General features: G+C 41.2%; 1 protein-coding gene across 5 annotated transcripts in view; it reads right to left on the bottom strand.

Moving 5' to 3' along the window:
- Positions 1 to 19,999, bottom strand: part of LOC109910422 (bromodomain and WD repeat-containing protein 1-like) — a 179,286-nt gene that overhangs the window by 56,336 nt on the left and 102,951 nt on the right. For all 5 annotated transcript variants that reach the window (XM_048602760.1, XM_048602761.1, XM_048602759.1 and 2 more), the window contains exons 22-26: positions 12,612 to 12,679; positions 9,081 to 9,261; positions 8,151 to 8,267; positions 4,915 to 5,022; positions 3,566 to 3,690 (exon numbers count right to left, since the gene is read on the bottom strand). In XM_048602760.1, the coding sequence (XP_048458717.1) occupies positions 3,566 to 3,690; positions 4,915 to 5,022; positions 8,151 to 8,267; positions 9,081 to 9,261; positions 12,612 to 12,679 (599 nt within the window). The remainder of the gene's footprint in view (positions 1 to 3,565; positions 3,691 to 4,914; positions 5,023 to 8,150; positions 8,268 to 9,080; positions 9,262 to 12,611; positions 12,680 to 19,999) is intronic.

Consider the following 19,999-nt stretch of genomic DNA (forward strand, 5'->3'; position numbering starts at 1 on the left):
GTGGAGCTCGGCAAGCAAGTTAACAACCTCACCCACAACCCAAGCTACAAATTTTTGCTAAAACTTTAAGCTGGTTGTGACTATTGGAGGTCAGTCACCTCAGTTCCAAGGCATCTCTGCAGGAATTCCTCAGGGTACAGTCCTAGGCCCAACCACCTTCAGTTGCTTCATCAATGACCTCCCCTCGATCACAAGGTCAGAAGTGAGGATGCTCACTGACAATTGCAGTGTTCAGCACCATTCGCAACTCCTCAGATTCTGAAGCAGTCCATATTCAAATACAACACCTAGACAATATCCAGTCTTAAGCTGACAAGTATTAGCTAACATTTACACCACTGAAATACCAGGCAAAGACTGTCTCCAATATGAGATCATCTAACCACCGCCCCTTGACATTCAATGGCTTTACTATCATTGAATCCCCTACCAACAGCATCCTGAAAATCATCGTTGATCAGAAACTCAGTTGAACTCACCATAACAACAGCAGGTGAGGGGTTAGGAATACTCGGTGAATAATACCTCCTGACTCCCCAAAACCAGCCCACCACGACAAAAGGCAGTCTGGAGTTTGATTAAATACACCCCACTTGCCTGGACGAGTACAGCTCCAACAACACTCAACAAAAGTCTGACACCACCCAGGATAAAAGTAGCCGCTTGATTTTTATCACATCCACAAATACCCACTCCTTCCACTACCGAAGATCAATAGCAGCAGTGTTCTACCTACAAAAATCACTGCAGAAATTCACCAGAGATACTTAGACAGCACCTTCCAAACCCACAACTACTTCAAGCTAGAACGACAAGGACAGCAGATACATGGGAACACCACCATCTGCAAGATCCCCTCTAAGCCACTCACCATCCTGACTTAGAAATATATCATTGCCCCTTCACTGTCGCTGGGTCAAAAGCCTGGAATTCCCTCCCTAATTGCATTGTGGGTCTACCAATAGAACGCAGACAGCGGCAGTTTAAGTTGCAGCTCACCACCACCTTCTCACAGGCAACTAGGAATGGGCAACAAATGCTGACCAGCCCGCAACTTCCACTTCCCACAAGTGAATAAAACAAAACAAAACAAAACAAAAAAACTCTTTTCAGTTTTGCTCTCCTTATTTAAGGATGGATGGGAGCTTTCCAGAATCTAGAGAATTTTAGAAAATTGAAAAGAATGCATTTACTATCTCAGTAGCCAATTCTTTTAACACAGTAGGATGGAGTCCAAAAGGGCCAGTGAACTGGACAGCTTTCAGTTCTACTAAATTTCTCAGTAGCCTAACAATCACCAGGGAAATTGTTTTAAGTTTCTTGTAGCATTTTATATTCTGATTCTCAGTTATTTCTAGGATACTGAATTCTTACTGTTTCTTTCAGTTTAATACTATTTTCAACTTCCTTAATTTTTCTTTATTCATTCACGGGATGAGGGCTTTGCTGGCTAGGCAGCATTTATTGCCCACTCCTAATTGCCCAGAGGGCAGTCAAGAGTCAACCACATTGCTGTGCATCTGGAGTTCAATATAGGCCAGACCAAGTAAGGATGGCAGTTTCCTTCTCTAAAAGGCATTAAAGAACCAGATGGGTTTTTCCAACAATCAACAATGGATTCAAGATCATCATTAATTCCAGACATTCACTGAATTCAAATTCCACCAACTGCCATGGTGTGATTTGAATGTGGGTTCCCAGAACGTTATCTGGGTCTCTGGATTAACAGCAATAATGCCACTAGGACATCGCCCCCCCCACCTTTGTATAACTGGCCGCAGATGGCAAGTCCTTTCTCAAGGATCATTCCCTCTCATGGGAATGCATGTTTCTTGAGTGTTCAGAAATCTCCTTAAATGTCTTTTACCATACCTCTCCCTGGTCTTTCCCATCATTTTGGCCAGCCTGTCTTCATGCTGTCCTAATTGCTCTTATATGAATTTGAAACACTCTTCTCTCCCTCAAACTGAGTGCAAGATTCAAATGCATCATGATCAATACTACCTAGGGGAGCCTTTACTATAATGTCATTAATTAATTTTATGTCAATGCACATTACCAAATTTACTTAACTTGATCTCTGCTTGCCTTTGGAATATGCTGCTCCTGAAAATATACTATAAACTGGTTATCCAGACTACCCTTGCCAATCTGATTTATCCAAACAATAGGCAGATTAAAATCATCTCTGATTGTTGCCGTATCTTTCTCAAGTTTTCATTAAATCTTCCCCTACATCCTTCCTGTAGGGATGCTGCTATTAGGGTACCTATAAATCACTCCCTCAATTGACTTCTTAGCTTTACTATTTCTGACCTCTACCCAACTGACCCCACAACCTGATCTCCACAATTGAGGCAATCTCTCTCTATTATACTGACATCCTCCTTAATTAGCAAAACTACCTTTCCACCTATTCCTAGCATGCATCTCTGAATATTCGAGTCCTAGTCATGAGAGAGGTTGGCCAAGACTGTAAGATCACACTGTGCACTCAGTCATGAAGTGATGAATTTTAATACACAGAAGAACCTCTCCAGCACTGAAAATTCTCATAACTTCTTACTTTTTCTGTCTCTTAACTTTCTCGTATTGACTTTCCTCTCTTTTTTTGTTTGGTTGTCGTACATAATTAGGAACGGAATAAAGTGGTCTAACATATACTTTGTGGTGCAGACTCTGCAGGGACACCATAGTTCCTTTTTGTTTTGAGTGCCACAAGGGACCTTAGGGTTCCAAAATAGAGTTGACAGAATGAGTGCATACTTTTGACCCAAAGAGAACCAGAGACGTCTTGGTAAATAAATTGGCTTCTGCCTAAAGTCCAGAATGTGGACAGACATGTGGAATGCAAACTTGAAGGCAATACTGCCAATTTGGAACTCGATGTTCCAGGTGACAACCTCTCCTAACTGAAAATATGTTAAGTAACAGAAAGAATTTCCCATTCCACAAACTCAACTGTTGCTGTTTAAAGGAATCATCACCACTCACTCACAGGTTAGTTGCTGTTTGATTTATACTGGCTGATAAAGTTTATATTTTTTGGTGCTTTCTGGAGCTGTTACAAGTTTAAAATGTCTCAAGGGGTTGACAGACAATGCCAGGTACATGGAGCAAGGTCATACATCACCACTGACTTTATGGCATAAAAAGGTTGCGGGCTAAATGGCCTACTCTCATTCTTAAGTTTTGACATTTCATATATGCAGATTTTAAACATACAAGAAGAGCGATCACTGTTTTTCCAGTTTGACTTTCGATGAAGCATCTGCTGAAGATGTTGAACTGGCTCAACTTCTTCAACTTGTGTATGGTGCTCATTAAAGAAAACCAGTGAAGACAAAACTGGAAGGACAATTCTACAGCTTTGAGGATCAGTGCTCATTAGTGGATTCCTAGACATGTTCTTTAATAGAACCATGAAACAATAGACAAGTTATAGCATAAGAGGTGGCCATTCAACCCAGTGTCTATGCTAAGCAACAATTGTTTTAAAATCAAGTTAATAAATTTATTCAACTAAGATATTCTTAACCAAAAGTATCAAATACACTGAACGTACTTCACTGAAAATGACTTATCCATAATTTTGCCTGTGTCCTGATCGATGAAGGCAAGTTTGAGACAGCACAATGTAGGAGGGCCAACTTCATATTTTAGTCCAACAATTTTTAAAAATTCTTGATCCTGGTGGAAACAAAATTAAGCTGAAGTTTAAAAAAAAAATCACTGAGTTCTATAAGTTCAGAGTAATTTCTGACCCAAGAAAGTTATTGAATCCAAACATTTAAAATCTAGTCAATACTCACTACCCAAATGTTACTTTAGCTGGCTAGTAGTCTGATAATTTTCTACAAAGACATCTACCATTACTAAGCTGAAACACTAACTTTCAGATTTAGCAACTTATTCATTAAGCAAGTGCAGTAAAGGGTCAAAGCAAGTCAATGTAAATGATTTCTTTCAATGGTCTGTTGGATAAACACATCATTAAATCAAACTGAGAAGGGCTCAGAAACAAAACAGAAGTTGCTGGAAAAGCTCAGCAGATCTGGCAGCATCTGCAAAGAGAAGTCAAGCTAATGTTTTGGGTCTGGTGACCCTTCCTCAGAACTGTTGTAGCTAGGAAAATGTGGGTTTTTATGCAGAAGATAGGGTGGGTGGGGGGGGTGTTGGTAAGAAGTAAAGGATAGTTGGGGATACAGCCCAAAGAAGGACGTTGGACAGACAAAGCCACGGATAACAATCTGGATAGGAGGATGAATAGCTGTTAATGGAGACTGTTAGTGACTAAGAATAAGTAGCATGTAATGGCAGAACTGTGATAACAAGGCCTGGTGTAGGGTAGGGGGCCAGGACATGGGAGAGTTCAGGCCATCTATGTTCTGCCCGCAAAGAAGACCCTGAGCTTCCAGTTGTCTGCGACTTTCACCCACCACCCTGTTCCCTGGCCAACATCTATGTCTCAGGCTTGCTGCAGTATTCCAGCAAAGCTCGGTGCAAGCTGGAAAAACAACACCTCATTTTCCACTTGGGGACCCTGCAGCCCTTTGGACTCGATATTGAGTTCAATAATTTGACAGCCCGAACTCGCCCATGTCCTAGGCCCCCACCCCACACACCAGGCCCTGTTTTCACACAGTTCTGCAATTACAGACTACCTATTCTTAGTAACTAACAGACCCCATTAACTGCTAGTCACCCTCCAAGCCAGATCGTTATCCACTCCTTTGTCTGTCCAACTGTTCTTCTTTCTCTCTGGGCTCTATCGTTTACTTCTCATCACCACCACGACCAGCAACTCCCCCCACCCTATCTTCTGCATAAAAACTCACACAAACTGCTCACATACATGCTTTATAAATTCTTCAAGTCAAAGATTAGTTCCACAAATTCATGAATCAATCTTACCCTAATTTCCAGTTTATGCCATGGCTGCTTGCGTAAGCTAATGGTGTATATTTTTGCCTTTTTGACAGCTTCTACATAGGCTTCATGGCCTTGCCTAAAGTAGACAACCTGTTGAAACAAATTCTTTTTAGCTCAAAAACAATTGTAATGCTGTATATGTTAAGTATAAATAGGAATGGTTCAAATTGAATAATCTGTAAATGTTGCTGAGGAGAAATTTCTGTGTTTTCATCAGGAATAAGCACAATTACTGAATTTAACTCCTTTATTCAAAAAGCAAGGCAGACAAGTAGAAAGAAACAACAAGCCAGTGAGGTTAACATCGGTCATAGAGAAAATGTTAGAAGCTGCTAAAACATCACAACAATGAACTTGAATAAGTTCAAGATAATTTGAGTCATTGTTTTGTGAAAAGGAGATAACGCATTGTGGATAAAGGGAAACTGAACCTTAACCTTCAAAGATTACTGTGGAAAAGCTCATGGCATAGACAGTAGCATGTTGGCATGGAAAAGTGATTGGGTAGCTAACAGGAAGCAGAAAATAGGCGTGACTGGCCCTTTTCCAGGTTGTTAAGATATAATAAGTGGTATGCCACTGGGACTTCAACTGCTTACAATTTATCCAAATGCTTGGATGAAGGAACAGAAAGCATGGATGTAGGAAGGTAGGTTGTAAAATGGACACAAGGCCATTGAAAATATATATTGATATGTTGACAAAGATGTGACTAATGGAGTATAATTTGGGAAAATGTTAAATTGTCCACTTTGGCAGAAAGCTTTAAAAAATATATAAACTAAGTACTAAGATATTACAGAAGTCTAAGATGTAGAGGTGACCTTGTGTATGAATCGCAAGAGATTAATATGCAAGTACAGCAAGAAATTAGGAAAGCTAATTGGGTGTTATCATTTGTTGTGAGGGGAAGTGAATACCAAAATAATGAGGTTATGTTCCAGTTATATAGTGCACTGAGAAGATTGTATTTGGAGGACTGTACACAATATTGGTCACCTTATGGTCTTATAGAAGCATTAAATGTATTGGAAGCGATTCAGAGGGGCTTTACTACACAAATTCTTGGAATGGCCAGGTTGTCTTATGAGGAAGGATTGAACAGGCAAGTTTATATCCATTTGAGTTCAGCAGAGTAAGATGGATCATGATCGAACTATAAAAAAATCCCCAAAGGTCTCTTCAGGGTAGATATGACAAAGAAATTTCCTCATAAGGGAGAACTCAGAACTAGGGGTTACTGTTTCAGGGGTCACCAGGTTGGGGGACATCTTTTCTCAGAGCTTTTTAAGTCTTTGAAACTCTCTCTGAAAGGGTGGTGGAAGCAGAGTCTTCAAAAGGCAGAGGAGATAGATTTTTGTTAAAGAGTTGCAAGGTTATTAAGGGTATGTGGGCGAGTGGATTTGAAGTAACAATCAGATTAGCCTTGAACTTTTTGAACGCTGGAGCAGGCTCGAGGAGCTGAATAGACTGTTCTTGTTCCTAAATCATATGTTTGTATTTTTCCAACAACTAACAATGAACTTAATCATTTGTTCTAATGATACTTTAATATAATCTATGCCTCAGTCAACAAAAGAGCAGAGAGGTTATATTAGAACCCTATAAACCACCTGTTAGGCCACAGTGAGAATCCGAGATGTAGTTTGGTTCTCCAAATTAAAAGAAATAGGAAATTAGAGAGGATGCAGAGGAAGTATTCAAGGATGTTCCCAAAAATTGAGTTTTTTTTTTAAAACTATGAGTAAAGATCTGCTAGGGTTGGACTATTTTCTTTGGAACAGAGAAAGCTATGAGACGGTTAAGTTCACGTGCATAAAACTCTGAAAGACTTGGATACGGTTTATTAAAAAGTGCAACTTCCCTTAACAGAGACAGCAATAACTGGAGGGCACATCTTAAGAAATAATTGGCAGAAGGATTAGAGGGGTGGTAAACAGGATAGTTTCATTGAAAGCATTTGGGGTCTGGAACTCACTACCTGAAAGATCATAGAGAACACAGAACATTACAGAACAGGCCCTTCGCCCATCATGTCTGAAGCAACCCTGATGCAATTCTAAACTAATCCCATCTGCCTGCACATGATCTGTATCCCTCTATTTCCTGCCTGTTCACGTGTCTGCCTGAATGCCTCTTAAACAACAATTATTGCATTTAAAAACCACTTGTATGGAACTTAAAATGCTGTAAGCTACCAGGCTATGGACCAAAAGCTTAAATATAGGACTAGGATGGATAACTTTTTTCCAGATACAATTAGATGAAAATCCTCTTCGTGCTATAAATCAGGGGAGATAGTAGGGATAATGGCAATGTCATTAGGCTAATAGAGGCTTAGGCTAATGCTGGTGGAATTTCAATTCAATTAATAAAGCTGGAATACTAAACTACTACCAGTTGTGATAATCAGTACAGCTACCGTTAATTGATGTCAAATCCCACCTGTTTCACCAATATCCTTCAGGCAAAGAAATCTTTCATCCTGGCTCAGTTTGGCCTACGTGGGACTTCGAAAATCCACAGCAAATGGTTGACTCGATTGCAACCCCCACCCCAAAATAGCCCAGCAAGCCTCTTAATCCAAGGGCAATTAGGAACGTGTAACACATGCTGGCCTTCCCGGTGACACTCCTATCCCACAACATATTAAATTAGTTGAACATTCCTTTGGTACATTCACAGTTGATAGCAGCACTAATTACAAAGAATGGTGCACCTTTTGGAAAAAATCAGATAGAGAAATGGAAGGAATATAAAAAAAATTCCAAGATATTGTAGAAATATAAACAACAATGGGGGGAAAAAAATCAGGACTTGCAAGGACACAAAGTAATATACAAAGAAAGATAAATCACAGGTAATGAGAATCAAACAAAAGATAAAACTCCCCCCAAAACCTTCCAAGAATTTGAACTCAGTGTTAAAAATGTGGTAATGAAGTGTGGCATTAGTAAAAATTACTCTTAAGATGTTGACTAGCCATGAAAAACCCAAATAAAATTGCAGAGGCATCAAGAACAAGATTGAGGTTATGAACAATATTACCTTCTACTCCAGACAGCAGGATTTAGTTATTTTGAATAAACAAAAAGAATCTTCATAAAATTCCTTCATTTAAATCATACTCACTTCCTGAAGTACAAGTTTTGGGATTGTGCATCACACAAAGAATTCCTGGTGCACTACTGTTTGTAACTGAATGTCAGTTTTCTTACCTCATCACCCATTTGTGGAACATATGGTGACCTGCGTGGTACAGTATCTGTGATCCACTTTGGGGGATGCCATTCCTCTGAAATTGTACCTTCTCCAGTTGGCACTGGATTGGGTCTCTGCGTTGCAACAGGAAAACAAAATTATGTAATGCAGATACATACCATTTATATAAAAAACTACTCTCTCCCCAACTTAAAAATGTTTATTTGTTAAAACCAGTTTTCACACCATTTACAATATATATTAGTGTGACATTACAAAGCAGGTTCCTTGTTATATAGCTATTAATTGATATAGAATTTAGATGAGCAAATTAAAGACCTTGAGTGCTAGCCATATTTTGAGTGCTACATTTTCAATATACTTGCATTGTTGCATAACCCATTCCATCCAAATAGCCTCATTCAGAGGGGAGGGTAAGAAAATCTGAAGAACCTTTACCATGTGAGGTAACACTTTAATAAAAACTGGATGCTGAAAATACTTAGTATACCAGGCATCTTCTGTGCAGACAGAAACAAAGTTCATGTTTCAGGTTGATGGCCATTCAGCAGAAATCTTTGCCTCATCTCATTCTAATGAAGGATCACTTACCTGAAACCCAAACTGGTTTTCCCTCTCCACAAATATGAAAACACCTGAGTATTTCTGACATTTTTTGCTCTTATTCCAGATTTCCAATGGTAATATTTCGCTCTGAGAGCAACACTGTGGCTGTGTTCAGATGAAGGTTGTGAACAAATCCTAAAAAATTGGATTTCCCAAGATGATTCCAGGGGCATGATTGCATTTAGGAACCTGAACCAAGTAACTGTTTGTTGCGCAAAATCTGAGCAAGTGTCCAGTAGCTACTGGAGTAAGAATGATCACAGCCAAAAATAGCATACCCAACACAAAACTAGAACAACATACATGAAAGTTACAACTACCTTCCGTGGTCTTCCTTTAGGTTTCTTTATCTTTTGATTCCATGATGGTTTAGCTTTATCATCTTGTTCATCTTCTGAGCTGCTCATAATGAGTGGAGCTCGCCGTCTGGTTGGTCTTTTCGGTGGCTGAAGATTAATTCCTGCATTTGCTGTCCAATCTGAATACTCACTTGAAGAATCACTAAACACAAATAAGAATTAATTCATCTCCCATTCATATTTAGAACGGAAACTGCAAATAAGAATTAATTCCACTTCCATCTACGTCTGAGTAGAAATTGTTTATCTCCTTTGAAATTTGGCTTTGTAATGCTGCAACACAAATTTCCTCAAATACTTACAAAAATGAAAATGACTGGCTGATAGTATTTTCTTTGTTCTTACTGATGCGTATCTTACACATTCCTAATGATATGCATCTTCCAAGCCTCCCAGATTCACAAGTTCAAGAGAAACCATGTAATTGTGTTTGCACATAGAAATGCAGTCAGAATATTGCACATAAATTGTACCTGGGCACCATTAAAGCCTCAGGATTTGCACTAATCTGATAGGTTGTTCTGACGTGAACATAATCAATAAGCACAGCACAAAAACATATTTTCAAGAATAAGGAATGGTTGGGTCAGTTGATGGATACTGTTATGAAGAGGAAGATGCATCTATTTTGAAGAACAAAGTTTGCATTACCAAGCAAAAAGTTACCTTTCACATTATGAGCAAATACATTCTCCTCAAAGTATATCAGTGATTTGGATTATGTATTATCTTCAAATCCACAGATATGCACTGGTCAGTACTCTTAAGAACTAACGACTACAAGAAAGATATGGGTCATACATCTAACAGGTAGCATTAACGTTAACAAACACATAGGTAGCTACAATACAATGCATATATGTATATAAAGTCAGGCTCCAAATTAACATCTGTTGAAAGGAACAGACCTCTGTATGTCCTCTCAGGTGGATGTACAAGATCCCATGACACTATTCCAAACAGAAGTAGATGAGTTACCCCCATCAAAAAACATTTCCTTCTGTGAACGTTGGTCCATTCCTCAGTGAACCCCCAATACCCTATCCCTTTCCCATATCACCTTTCCGTGCAAACACAGGAGATGCAGCAGCTGCCTTTCTGCCTCCTCTCTCCGCATCATTCTTAGCCCAAGGCACTTTCCAGGTTAAGTAGCAATTTACCTGAACTTCTTTTGACTTAGTCTATTGCATTCACTGCTAACAATTTGGCTGCTTCCGAGGATAGCAAGTGCCAAATGGTTAACTATATTGTGGAACATTTCTATTCTATCTACCAGCATAATCCAGAGCTTCTGGTGGCTTATCATTTTAATTCTTCAACTTCTTTCACTCTGATATTTGTCTTCAGTCTACTGCACTGTTACAGAAAGGTTCACAGTAAGCATTAACAACAGCACCTCATTTTTTTTTTTAAACTAGGCATTTTACCATCTTCTAGATTCAATGTGGAGTTCAACCATTTCAGACATAAACTTGTGTTTCCTGTCCTTTGCTTGTTTTGGTTTGCTCTTTCAATTATAAGCACAACGACTATAGTTGCATTATTTGTTTCCTTGTTGCTCCATCTCTCTTCAGTTTGGACCTGGAGGACTAACTTTTAGGAGCACAGGCCTGCTTCACCATTTAAAACGGTGACTAATCGAACACTTCATTATCTCTAACCAATACTATCTCCTTAACTCTTTGTGCCATTAGTAATCAGAAATGTATTAGCCTCTATCTTAAACATTCGCAATGGTGTAACTTCCACAGCCTTCTTAGGTAGAGAATTCCAAAGACTCTCAACTCTCAGAGTTCAAACCATTTCTCCTACTCTCAGCCCTAAATGGCACTCTCTTTATATATTTAAATTGTGACCCCTGGTTCCAGACTCCACAAACAGGGAAACAGCTTAACTACATTTACTCTGTTTATCCCTTTGTGCATTTTGTTGACTTCGAGATCATTTCTCAATCTTCAAAACAAGAAAATACTAACCCAGTTTGCCCAATCTCTCTTATAAACAAAATCACCTGTCACCCACCAAATTACAAACCTTCCTTTTGTGCTTTTACCATTAATCCTTTGTTCAAAACTTATTATATCTCTAACTTTTCCCAGTTCTGACAGGAGGTCACATACTGAAATATGAACAAATATGAACTGTACACAGACGCTGCATAACCTGTGACAGCTTTCCAGCAATTTCTGCCAAGTTATGCATGGTTTCCTGGCTAACAGTTCACCCTCAATCAATGTTACATTAAAAAAAATAAATTTGCTGGTTATTATCAGGCTCCCATTAGTGCACGATTTTAACGTGCAAATTCACTGTCAACCTTCCTACATCATAACAGAGACTGCACTTCAAAAGTGCTTAATTGACTGTGAAGCACGTGGGACATACTGTGGTTGTCAAAAACACAACATAAATACAGGTCTTCCTGTTTCACACTAGTATGCGAGTCACCAATTAATGCGAAGAGATCAAACAGAAAGCAAACAGGGCGTCAGGATTAATAACCATATGCCACAAACCTCCTAGTTTCCTATCTAATTCCTTCTGTAAATCCAAATTCTTTCAAATCTCTTCTGCCAAGTCATAATTTGCAGCAAATGCATCAGTGTCTCCTGGTCTAATAGCACCTCAATTCTTGTTGTTTTCAAATCTCTGCATGGTCTTGTCCTGCCATACTTTCGGTATCTTGTTCAGTACTATAAGCTTTCAAGGTCTTTGCGTGACTCGAATTCTGCCTTCTTACACATCCCCAAATTTACTATGCCACCACCGGAAGCTATGCCATCAGCTTTCTACAGCCCAAGTTCTGGAATTTCCTCCCTAAACTTCTCTGCCTCTTATCCTCCTTTAAGGCACTCCGTAGAAGCTAGCTATCTCTGACTAAATATTCGGTTATATGTCCTAATATCACTAAGTAGCTTAGTGTGACCTTTATTTGAGAAATCTATTGAAGCACATCAGGAGTTTTACTATGTTAAACATGTTATATAACTGCAAGATGTTTGTGGTCAAAAAGGATGTCCTCATAAAGGACAATTTAGACTGAAGTAATCAGAATGAAGAAGTTTCACAATACTTTTTTATCCCCCTTTTTGGTAACATTGCAATGCATTCTTGATTCCAAGTGCCAATCCTGAACATTTTGAAGCAAAATGGGATCAAGGTCTGCATAGTTCAAGAAGGGAACTCACCACTGCCTTCTTAAGATCAATGATGATGGACAATCTGTGCTGGCCTAGTCAGCAATGCCCACATTCCACAAAGAGATAGAAGTAAAATTGAAACAAAAACACAAATTGCTAGGGAAACTCAGCACCTCAGGCAGCTTCTGTGCAGAGAAAACAGAGTTCATGTTTCAAGTCCAGTGACCCTTCCTCAGCAGTTCATTTTTTCTTTAAATTGCAAAGTACTAAATCCTGTTGTCAATACCAGTATATTTCTACATCTAAAAGACAAATGTGTACTTAAAAAAATACACTGAAGCAGTTGCGTTACCTTGAGCTGTTAGTTTCACTCCGCCATTCCTCTGAAGAGCCTCCAGTCCCCTCTGCTGAATTACTTTCCTGTAATTAAAGAGGCATGTTTATAAATATTGCTTTATTATTTGAATTTAAGTTTGAACAACTTAAATACATTACATAAATTCATCACCTCAATCTTCCAAGCTGCCAAGCTACAATAGACTCATAGAACCTCTACAGCGCATATAGAGCCCACTCAGCCCATCAAGTCTGCACCAACCCTCTGAAGAGCATCCCACTCTCTCCTACCCTATCCCCGCAACCCCGCATTCACCATAACTAATCCATTGGCCTGTACAACCCTGGACACCACAGACAAATTAGCAAAGCCAATCCATCTTAGCTGCACATCTCTGGTAAACAAAAAAGAAAAAAAAAAATTGAAACTGCAGATGCTGGAAGTCAAAAACAAAAATAGAAATAGCTGGAAAAACTCAACGCATCTAGTAGCATCTGTGGAAAGAAAGTAGAGTTCACGTTTTGGTTCCACTGATATTTTTTCAGAACTGATTTCTCTGCACAAATGCCGCCACACCTGTTGAGTTTTTCTAGCAATTGGCTTTTGTTGCTGCATATCTTCGGACTGTGGTAGGAAACCAGAGTACCGGGAGAAAACCCATGCACACACGGAAGAATGTGCAAACTCTGCACAAAGACCCAAGACTGAAAGTGAACCTGGGTCCCTAGAGCCGGGAGGCATCATTGCTAACCAGTGAGCCACCAGATCCAAATTCTCTTGTTGCTACCCACAAACAACTTTAGCAGTTTCACTGACTTAATTAGTGACTGAAACCTTTGTACTCACAGGGGCAGAAATCTCCCAGGGATAGAGCAGATAGCTTACATAACCCCATCACCAGAAACAAAACCGGCTATAAGACAACAGTCTTGCAGTCATAAGATGCTTCAGGCAGGGCTAAATTAGTGAATCAGGGGCCATTCACCTCTCAGTAGCAGGAGGTTTTACTCTCCTGAACTGCCAGCCAATCTTAATAACCAATAACTTCAGCCACACCTGAGCTCGGTACTGGTTGCAGCTGGGACTGCATGATGAGCCCTTGGATGAGGGTCCCAATGGATCCCAGACCAACATAAGCGAGGGCCATTGGATGGAGAAAAGGTTTGGCAAATTTATAGATGGTGTGGTGGTGTGGTGGTGGTGGGGGTGGGGGAAGGGGAGGGGCACAGCAGTGGGCTTGCAGAGACAATTTTCAAGTCTGTGCAGGAAGGAAGGAATGGGGCGCTTGAATGGATGATGGGCTGCCTCTGAAGGTAGCATTCCTCTTTCCTCCTACACTCAAAATCTGGTAAGAAAACAACAGGTTGCCCAATTCTACCCGATTGCACCCAACATTTGCATTATGGCATGGGCACTGTAACAAAGGGGTCAACTGAGCTTTTAACAAGCTCAATTAACTTTTAATTGTTAATTTATATACGGTACCATCCATATAATAGAGCTGAGCTCAGGCGTGGGCTGGAAGGTGGTGGGCTGAGTTCCAGCACTTTTACACAGGCGCCTCTGCTGAAAACAGACCTAGTATGGGATCTAAATATCTGGCCCCAGGCATTAAAAAAGTGCCCTTGCCTTTGCCAAGTCAAAACAAATACAAGCATTTTCATGTTAACAGAATTTTAAAATGTGTGACAAGTTACTACAAAGAAAGCTGGTTAACTAATTAAATATGTACAATTCACATTAATATTTTTCAGTTTTGGCTTTCAAATTGAGGCAGATGGGTGCTGGCTAGTACTGTGGAAGGTTTTCATTTGGGGGAGAAAAAAAATAAGGTCAGTGTCCTTCCTGAACAGGGACCAAAATTCAGTATGTCAGCAAGGTGACTGCAGACCCTGTGGCATTAATGAAAAGATGACAAGTAGCAGCAACATCGAGGTCAACAGTAGAACATTATTTAAAGTTCAGTTCAGAAGATACCATCATTGACTGCAGAAGCAAGCTTAGTTTCTCTGAGTTGTTGTTCAGGGAAGCAGTCACATTAGCAGAAAGGGGTTTTGTCTGTGAACGTTCCAAACCAGGAGAGTCTAGTCAGAAACCTATAGATTATTCAAAACTGAGAAGGTTTAGGCTCTCAGAATTGTGACAAATTGATATCAATTGACTTGGAAAGAACTCAAATTGTTTCCATAGTGTTTTTTTCATTCACTTGCAGTACACAGTCATTGCTGGCTGGGCGAGCATTTATTGCACATCCTTAGTTGCCCATGAGGTGGTGGTGATGAGCTCCTTTCTTGAACTGCTGCAGTCCATGGGCTGTAGGTAGGCTCACAATGCCATAGACAGGTAACTTCAGGAATTTGACCCAACGACATTGAAGAAATAGCAACATATGTCCAAGTCAGATGGTGAGTGGCTTGGAGGGGAATTGCAGGTGGTGTTGCTCCCGTATATCTGTTGTCCTTGTCCTTCTAGATGGTAGTGATGACAGGTTTGGAAGCTGCTGTCTAAGGATCTTTGGTGAACTTCTACAGTGCATCCTGCAGGTAGTACACACTGCTGTTATTGAATGTTGATGCTGGACAAAGTAGATGTGGTGCCAATCAAGCGCGCTGTTTTGCCCTGGATGGTGTCAAGTTTAAATACTGTTGGAGCTGCATTCACCCAGGCAGGTGGGGGGTATTCCATCACATGGTTGGGCCTAAGATATCACCCTGTGGAACTCCTGCAGAGATGTCTGGAAATATCTCCAACAACCATGACCATCTTCCTATGTGCCAGGTATGACTCCAACCTGTAGAGAGTTTCAAGTCCCATTGATTCCATTTGGCTAGGGCTCTTTGATACCGCAGTTGGTCAAATTTGACCTTGGATGTCAAGGGCTGTCATCTCACCTCACTTCACCTCTGGAGTTCACCGCAAAAAGAAATCAGTAAGTTTGTCGATGATATGAAAATTTGTGGGTGGTAAAGTGAGGAGGATAGCTTTAGATTATTGGAGGATATAAACCAGCTGATCAGATGAACTGATGAGTGGCAAATAGAATTCCATCTGGATAAGTGTGAAGAGATGTACTTAGACAGGACAAAAAAGGCAAGAGAATGCATGATGAGCAGTGGGGCCCTGGGAAGCACCAAGAATCAGTGGGACCTGATATGCATGTCCACTGGTCGTTTAAGGTAGCAGTACAAGTAGATAAAATGGTTAAGAAGGCATACTTGCTTTTATTAACTGAAGAATAGAGTTTAAGAGCAGGGAGATTGTGCTGGTCTGTATAAAAAGTTGGTTAGGTCACAACTAGAGTACTGTGTGCCATACTGAAAGGCACAAATAGGAGGGATATGACTGCACTGGATGATGCATGGGCGATACAGTTTTAGTTATGAAGAGAGATTGGATAGACTGGGGTTGTTTTGCTTGGAGCAGAGGAGACTGAGGGTGGATATGATGAAGATATTTCAGATTATGAGGGACATATCAAGAGTAGATGGGAAGAAACTTCTCCCCTTGGTGAAGGATCAATGGCCATGGGGCATAGAGTTAAAGTTAGGGGCAGGAGGTTTAGAGGGGATACGAGGAAAATTTTCTTTCACCCAGAGGATGGACTGTGTCAAAAAACAGCTCAAAACTTTGTTCTCCTGCTTACTTAGAGATCTTTCTAACTGTCTTCTATATTTAGATAGCTAAATTCAATTGTTTTCCTTTATTTTGTGAAATAAACTTCTGTTCTGAAAGTAAAGAAAATCTACAGCTCCTGCGAATATGTCCTCCATGACTAACTAGAATTCTGACCAAACAAAAACAAATTTTTCAAGCCAGTTTCATTGTGATTTGACTTGTCTAGTCATAAACATAGAAACAAGGAGGAGTAGGCCATTCGGCCCATTGAGCCTACTCCATTATTCAATATGATATGGCTGATCCTCTATCTCATATTCCTGTTTTCTTCCTATACTTCTTGACAATATGCATTTTTATCTTTTTCTTGAATATATTCAGTGGCTTCGCCTCTACAGCTTTCTGGGTTAGAGAACGCCACAGGTTCACTGCCCTCCTAAATGGTCTATACCATATTCTGAGACTCTGATCCCTGGTTTTAGGCTCCCCAAATAGGGAAAACACCCTCTCTGCATCTAGTCAATCTGACTGGTTAGAATTTTACACGTTTCAATCAGATCCACCCTCATCCTTTTAAACTCTAATGAATACAGGCCCAGTTGCACCAACTCTCCACAGAGGATAGTAGTGCCCATCAGCACAGTGAACCCTCCACTGCGCTCCCTCTGATGCAAGTATATCTTTTCTTACGTATGGAAAAGTAAACCATATGCAATACTCCAGGTGTGATTTCACTAAGGCCTTGTATAATTGCATTAAGACATCACTATTTCTGTATTCAAATTCTCTTGCAATGAAAGCCAATATACCATCTACCTTCCTAATTGCTTGCTGTACCTGCCAGTGTACTTTCATTGATTGGTATCAATGAAACCAATGTCACCATTTTCATGTTATCTTGGAATTTGGAATAGAGTAAAATTTCAAAATTTGCCAACAGTACCAAACTTGAGGCAGTAAACAATGAGGATGACATGAATTGACTGCAATAGACATAGAAAAGCTAGCAGAATGGGTGGCCAAGTGGTAGCCATAATTTAATACAGACGTAATAATGGAGAAAAAAGAAATGGCAGAGGAACTGAGGAGGTGCTTTGTATCAATTTTTACAGAAGACACCAGCAGCAAACCAGAACTTTGATAGAGTCAGGGGCCAGAGGAGTGTGTAGTGGCCATCACTAACGAGAAGATGCTAAGGAAGCTGAAAGATCTGAAGATAGATAAATCAGCCAGATTAGACAGACTATACCTCAGGGATTGTAGAGGAATTGGTAGTGATCTGTCAGGAATCACTGGAGTCAGGAAGGGTCGCAGAATACGGGAAAATAGGTAATGTAACACCCCTGTTAAGAAGGGAGGGAGGCAGAAGACAGGAAACTATAGGCTGGTTAGTCTGACTTTGATCATTGGACAGTTTGAGAGTCCATTAAGGATGAGATTGCAGAGTACTTGAAAGTGCATGGAAAAATGAGTCAACATGGCTTTGTCAAGGAGACGTCATGCCTGACAAATCAGTTATAATTCTTTGAGGATGTAATGAGCAAGTTAGACAAAGGAGAGCCAATGGACATGATCTATTGGGATATTAAGAAGGCCTTTAACAAAGATGATGCACACGAGGCTGCTAAATAAGGTAATAGCTCATGCTGAGATAGTAGGAACGGCCAATGCTTGAGTCTGAGATGACAAGGTGTAGAGCTGGATGAACGCAGCAGGCCAGGCAGCATCAGAGGAGCAGGAAAGCTGGTGTTTCGGGTCTGGACCCTTCGTCAGAAATGGAGGAGGGGAAGGAGGCTGTGAAATAAATAGAGAGAAGGGGAGGCGACGATAGAAAGTGGATAGAGGAGCAGATAGTTGGAGAGAAGATGGACAGGTCAAGGGGGCGGGGATGAAGCCAGTACAGGTGAGTGTAGGTAGGGAGTTAGAATGGGGGTTGGTCAGTGAAGAAGGAGGGGCAGGTAGGTGGCAGGGAAGACAGATAGGTCAATGAGGCGGGGATGAGGCTAGTAGGTAGGAAGTGGGGGTGGGGATTGGTCAGTGAGATGGGAGGAGCGGATAGGTAGGAGAAAAGACTGACAGGTCAAGGAGGCGGGGACGAGATGGGCTGGTCTTGGGATGAGGTCAGGGGTGGGGAGATTTTGAAGCTTGTAAAGTCCACATTGAGACCATTGGGCTGCAGGGTTCCCAGGCGGAATATAAGGTGCTGTTACTCCAGCCTTCGGGTGGCGTTGTTGTGGCAACGGAGGAGGCCCAAGATGGACATGTCATCCCGGGGTGGGGGGTGGAGAGTTGACATGGTTCACGACTGGGAGGTGTTGTCATTTGTCACGAACCAAGCGTAGGTGTTCCACAAAGCGGTCTCCAAGCCTCCGCTTGGTTTCCCTGATATAGAGGAGGCTACATCGGGAACAGCAGATACAATATACCACAGTAGCGGATGTGCAGATGAACACCTGTTTAATGTGGAAGGTTTTCTTGGGGCCTGGGATGGAGGTGAGGGGGGTGGTGTAGGGGCAGGTGTGGCACTTCCTGCGGTTGCAGGGAAAGGTGTCGGGGGTGGTGGAGCTAGTGAGGAGTGAGGAGCGGACGAGGGAGTCATGGAGAGAGCGGTCCCTCCGGAAAGCAGACAAGGGTGGGGAGGGAAATATATCCTTGGTAGTGGGGTCAGATTGCAGGTGGCGAAAGTGGCTGAGAATGATGCGTTGAATCCGCAGGTTGATGGGGTGATACGTGAGGAATACAATAGCTCATACTGTTAGGAGCAAGTTACTGGCATGGCTACACGACTGGCTGACTGACAGAAGGCAGAGAGTAGGGATAAAGTGGTCCTGTCCAGGATGGCAGCCAGAGGTAGTAGAGTACCGTAGGTGTCTGTGTTGGGGCCACAACTATCTACATTATACATTAATGATCTGGACAAAGGAACTGAGAGTATTTTGCCAAGTAACAAAAAGATAGGTGGAGACACAAGTGATGTTGAGGAAGCGGGGAGGCTGTAGAGGACTTGGACAGGCTAGGAGAGTGGGCAAAGAAGTGGCAGGTGGAATACAATGTGACGAAGCGTGAGGTTATGCACTTTGGGAGGAAGAAGAGGGATGTAGACTATTTTCTAAATGGGGAAAGGCTTCAGAAATCTAAAACACGAAGGGACATAGATGCCCTACTTCAGGATTCTCAAGGTTAACATGCAGGATCAGTTGGCAGATATGAAGTGCAATGTTAGCATTTGTTTCAAGGGGGATCAAATACAAGGACAGAAAATGTACTGCTGAGACTGCTTAAATCTGTTGTCAGACCACATTCGGAATATTGCGAGCAGTTTTTGGGCCTTGTATCTAAAAGATGAGCTGGCTTTGGAGGGGGTCCAGGGGAGGTTACACGAATGATCCTGGGAATGAATGGCTTGTTATATGAAAAGCGGTTCAGGACTCTGGTCTGTACTCATGGAGTTTAGAAGGATGACTGTGGGGGGAGATTTGATTGAAACTTACAGAATACTGCAAGGCCTGGATAATGTGGACATGGAGATGTTTCCACTGGTAGAAGAGAGCAGGATCCAAGGGCACTGCCTCAGAGTAAGGGGGCGACCCTTTAGAACTGAGATGAGGGCGAATTTATAAGACCATAAGACATAGGAGAAATTAGGCCATTCGGCCCATCCAGTCTGCTCTGCCATTCAATCATGGCTGATAATTTCCTCAGCCCCATTCTCCCACTTTCTCCCCATAACCCTTGATCCCCTTGATAATCAAGAACCCATCTATCTCCATCTTAAATGTACTCAATGA

The sequence above is a fragment of the Rhincodon typus genome, chromosome 11, assembly GCF_021869965.1.
Source record: "Rhincodon typus isolate 14 chromosome 11, sRhiTyp1.1, whole genome shotgun sequence".
Classification (NCBI taxonomy): Eukaryota; Metazoa; Chordata; class Chondrichthyes; order Orectolobiformes; family Rhincodontidae; genus Rhincodon; species Rhincodon typus.